General features: G+C 39.4%; 1 protein-coding gene across 1 annotated transcript; it reads right to left on the bottom strand.

Moving 5' to 3' along the window:
* Window positions 1–658: 658 nt before the first annotated feature.
* Window positions 659–3,246, bottom strand: LOC139412284 (transcription initiation factor IIA subunit 2). Its single transcript, XM_071159128.1, has 4 exons — window positions 3,029–3,246; window positions 2,259–2,363; window positions 1,515–1,641; window positions 659–990 (listed from the first exon to the last, which is right to left on the bottom strand). The coding sequence occupies exons 1-4, from the start codon at window positions 3,098–3,100 to the stop codon at window positions 968–970; spliced, it is 327 nt and encodes a 108-aa protein (XP_071015229.1). The 5' UTR covers window positions 3,101–3,246; the 3' UTR covers window positions 659–967.
* Window positions 3,247–4,886: the final 1,640 nt, after the last annotated feature.

Here is a 4,886-nt window from a genome sequence, read left to right as displayed (position 1 = left end):
GGACCTGAGAAGTGGTCTGTAGTCACCACCTGCAGAACCACTCCTTTATTGGGGGTCTCTTGCTAATTGCCTTTAATTTCCACTTGTTGTCTATTCCATTTGCACAACAGCATGTGAAATTTGTCAATCAGTATTGCTTCCTAAGTGGACAGTTTGATTTCACAGAAGTGTGATTGACTTGGAGTTACATTGTGTTGTTTAAGTGTTCCCTTTATTTTTTTGAGCAGTATATAATCTATCCACACTGTCCATGTCTATACATCCCATCACACATTTATCCTACAGACTCCAACATCGTTCATCCTAATATTTATACATTTCTTAATGCCATTCTTTTCCTTTTAAATGTGTGTATTGTTAGATATTCCTGCACTGTTGAGCTAGGAACATAAAGCAGTACAACCAAATACAATCTGATAAGCTTCTATCCAAAGAACACACAGTGGATAGCAATAGTAAGACCAATAGTGAGACCAATAGTGAGACCAATAGTGAGACCAATAGTGAGACCAATAGTGAGACCAATAGTTGTGGACGTTGTGGACGAGTGAGGAAGGAAGCTATACTGTTTTGTTTAAAAAAGATAAAAAAATAAAACACAGTGACACGACATCTGTTTCAAATGCAGTTTGTCCCACAGAAATAAAATCAGTCTCCATATTTTAAATAAAAGTTTATTAAAGGTTAACGAGCTCAACAACAGTAACTAAACTGAAAAGGCAGTTCTAAGAAACACATTTATTTAAAAAAAAAAAAAAAGTCATGCAAGCAAATATCCCAAGGCCTTGACTGGTCCATTCACTCCCATTGATTCAGATGGTCGTATATACACACACACAAGGGTATCTTCTTCACAGCCATTACTGTAATAAGTTATATATACAGTCCTGTCTGTCTGTGATATGGGGTGGTCTCTCTCCACCCTCCTCTTCATCAGTAACGTCTCAGCGGATGCCATTGTCTTCGTTCACTCTGCAGCATTGCCCGTGTCTGATAAGGGAAAAGAAGCTGGGCAGGTTAGTAATGGTGATACATTGTGCATATTTCAAATGAGAATCTGCATCAAAATCAAATTACTGTGTGAGAAATAGTAATTCACTTGGTCTTATACTTGGAGAGCGAAGTGTGTAATCTAGTTCTAACCGAGTCTGTTTGAAGATGAAGAGAAAATGGCCTGAGAGAGAGACAGAGAGACAGAGACAGAGAGAGAGACAGAGAGAGAGACAGAGAGAGAGACAGAGAGAGAGAAAGACAGAGAGAGACAGAGAGACAGAGACAGACAGACAGAGACAGAGAGAGAGACAGAGACAGAGAGAGAGACAGAGAGAGAGACAGAGAGAGAGACAGAGAGAGAGACAGACAGACAGAGACAGACAGACAGAGACAGACAGACAGAGACAGACAGACAGAGACAGACAGACAGAGACAGACAGACAGAGACAGACAGACAGAGACAGACAGACAGAGACAGACAGACAGACAGAGACAGACAGAGACAGACAGAGAGAACCTACTTTTCCCATCGCAGGCGACGATCTTGACTTTGTCCACCTTGACCAGATCTGTCACTTCCCTAAACTCCACGTCATTCAGAACGAAGGTCCACACGTTGTCACAGAATCTATAGGTGTTTAGTGACCCCTAGAGGCGAGAGAATGTTACAACACAACAACAAAAAAAAAGTGTACAAAAGCAGAATGGCATTTCAACCAATGGGATGTGTGTATTAATAAAAACATACAGCTATGATTTCAGCTCTTTTTCAACCAGGGATGGACCAGCTTATCTGCAAGGTTTACATGTGGGTGAAGGCTTTTGCTCCAGACAAAAAACAGTCATCCGTTTCCAACTAACCCAATGGTGTACATATCCATTATATTACATTCTACCTACTACTTATTTGACTTTGATTATTTTGATATTGTACAGTAAGCATTATGCTGCACCGTTTACACCAGTTGGAAACTGTGCACGTGACAAATACACTTTGATTTAACCATAACCTTCAATACAGTCTTTGTTGAATCAGCTGTGATGTTGCTTTGGCTAGAGAGAAAGCCTGCACCTGTTTCTGTTCCAGCCCGTATTTGTCCCCCCCTTTTTTTTTAAGGTAGGTGCAAACAGGGGAGTAATAATTAGTCCAAACAACTGCAAACAGTTGTGTTTTGCCCATGAAAACAAGAGTTTCTATTAGACAAATTCAGATCGGTCTCTTCCTCGTTTCATTTGCTTCCTAGTGAACACAAGCCAGTCCTCACCTTGAAGTTGACCCTGTTGCGAACCCGGTTGGCCAGCGCCGTGTTGATGGCTTTGTCAAACTGGAGGAGAACCTGAAGCGCCAACTGAGGAGTGATCTGTTGGGTCTGGGGGGAAAAAAAAGGGGGGAAACAACCGTTTTTCCATTTATTTAATCATGACTCAAGTTTAACATTGTAAGAAATATATACCTAGCTACTGTTTTCAGATGAGTAGCTAACAGTAGCTGGTAAAGTAATGTAGCTAGTGATTGAGAAGTGCTGGAGTGAGGCTTGAACCAGAAACCATGAGTTCATTGAGCTAATCACCTTCAACTAGTCGCGCATGCGCGTATAATAGCTAACTAATGAGCCAGTAACTAGCAATACAAATGTAGTGAATCCAAAGAGCGTTACTCATCACCACTGACTTCGGTGAAACACATTAGCCAGCATAATTTAGTCAACCGAAACTGAACCTGTAAATGAGCTTTCTAGAACTAATATTGTATCTTCTTGGTTCAAAACAGACGTCACTGCAGCCAGTTATGGAGATGCTTCTTGTTAGCATGGCTAACTAGTTAGCTAGCTATGTCGAAGATGAGAAGGGTAACTAGGTTAGCTAACCAGTTATTTCTAGTGAAAGATAAAACCCGTTTTTTCAGATAACGAAGTTAACGATGAATGTGGTTTCATAATTAGTTAACTTAACTTGCTATCCTAAAGCAAAGTGCAACAAGATCACGTTAGCTAATTATCTAGCTATCTTGGAAGCTAGCATAGCTGCAGTTTACCTGAATTAGCTCGTCAAGACTCTCTTGCAGACTGTTTCCTAGCGTCGTATTTCTGTAGAGCTGGTATGCCATTGTAATAAATTAATTTTACTAGTAAGATTGTGCACAATTCACTACCAAAATACAATTTACTAGAGGAATTTAACCGACAAAAAACACTGTGTTTTCAGAAACGGACCTGTGAGCCCCCGACTACGGAACACCGCGGAGAACAAACACAATTGCGTTTCGTATATTTCCCCAACCCCAGAAAGCCTTTATACCGGTAAAACCCGCTAGATGGGAGCAGACGACAGAAGAACAGGGTGACTCAGTGGAATTGTATCTGTACCGTAGAAAGGAAAGTGTGTAAGAGTACCGTTATCTGTGGATAAGAGCCTGAAGACACTATTGATTGTGTATAATGTTTAAATTGACAGACAACAGGTTTGTGTCAATGCAATATATTTATATTTTTTTAAGTATATATATATATTTTTTTAAATTATACAATTATCATTTTAATTAAATACTCTTTTAGATTCCATCAGTTGAGTACAATTTCAAAAGCATCAAACAATCATGTTATGAAAAGTAATTTTAAACTGTAAAGTAATTTTTTGGTGAATACTTGGATATTTAAGTACTTCTGAAAATGATGTAATATCAACAGTACTGTTTATAAAGATTAATGCTGTTCCTCCCAAATCCCCCATTCATATCCCCCCCCCCCCCCCCCCCCCACGATAAGACTTCCACAGTAATCTCTTACATTAATCAGTAAAGAGCAGTCTCTCAGCTTTGTGATACGAAAAAAAAACCACTCAACTTTGTTGATCACATTTTAATTTTTTTTTTTTTTTATCACTCTAGAAGAGACGGTGTCAAGGCTAATGCTAACAGAACAGAGTTATTCGTTAGAGATGCCAGAGGAGGATAAATGCATCTGCCCACAGATGCTTGAATAAGCATTTATATGTACAAAACACCAGATAAATCACGGTTAGAGCAAGAGGAGATTTTTGTCAACTTTGTTTAAACATTATACATGGTTGTTTCGGTAATGCATAGATCTATGGAAGGAGCGGATTTGAAATGACACTTCTTTTTTTTAATACAGAGATTGCAAATATAAGGAAATTACATTGTAAATATGTCAGAGCAGGTAATGCAATTATTTGTACAAAGTCGGGGACTGGTGAGCTCAACATAAACCAAAAACAATTAACATTGATCAATGTATCTATCTATTCAGTTTTTCCCCAGAATAAAAGTAATTGAGTTCGTTTAACTTATTTATATGTCGTTACAGTGGTATGTGTTAATGGAGGAGGCGGGGTTTTACAGTGGTATGTGTTAATGGAGGAGGCGGGGTTTGCAGTGGTATGTGTTAATGGAGGAGGCGGGGTTTACAGTGGTATGGGTTAATGGAGGAGGCGTGGTTTACAGTGGTATGTGTTAATGGAGGAGGCGTGGTTTACAGTGGTATGTGTTAATGGAGGAGGTGGGGTTTACAGTAGTCTGTTAATGGAAGAGGCGTGGTTTACAGTGGTATGTGTCAATGGAGGAGGCGTGGTTTACAGTGGTATGTGTTAATGGAGGAGGCGTGGTTTACAGTGGTATGTGTTAATGGAGGAGGCGTGGTTTACAGTGGTATGTGTTAATGGAGGAGGCGGGGTTTACAGTACAGATATAGGTGCTTAATTTGATCACCCCGTTGCAGGAGAACTTTATATTTAGAACTTGTTGTGTATTTGAGGTCTAAAAGGCTTCTGAAGTCTGTCGTTTCCACTTTGACATTTCAGTCTTGATTCTCCGTTACAAAAAATGTATCAACCCCTACAAAAATGTCCATGAATTATAATCCACATAAAAATTC

Source organism: Oncorhynchus clarkii, chromosome 6, assembly GCF_045791955.1.
Source record: "Oncorhynchus clarkii lewisi isolate Uvic-CL-2024 chromosome 6, UVic_Ocla_1.0, whole genome shotgun sequence".
NCBI classification, from domain to species: domain Eukaryota; kingdom Metazoa; phylum Chordata; class Actinopteri; order Salmoniformes; family Salmonidae; genus Oncorhynchus; species Oncorhynchus clarkii.
This window is presented reverse-complemented; position numbering and strand designations above follow the sequence as displayed.

What these genes read in the sequence shown, in the direction of transcription:
- LOC139412284 (XM_071159128.1), bottom strand. Translation starts at nt 3,100, where the DNA reads ATGGCATACCAGCTCTACAGAAATACGACGCTAGGAAACAGTCTGCAA. An exon ending in GTCTTGACGAGCTAATTCAG is followed by an intron (nt 2,364 to 3,028) that starts GTAAACTGCAGC and finishes TTTTCCCCCCAG; the next exon opens with ACCCAACAGATCACTCCTCA. An exon ending in CGTCGCCTGCGATGGGAAAA is followed by an intron (nt 991 to 1,514) that starts GTAGGTTCTCTC and finishes TTCCCTTATCAG; the next exon opens with ACACGGGCAATGCTGCAGAG.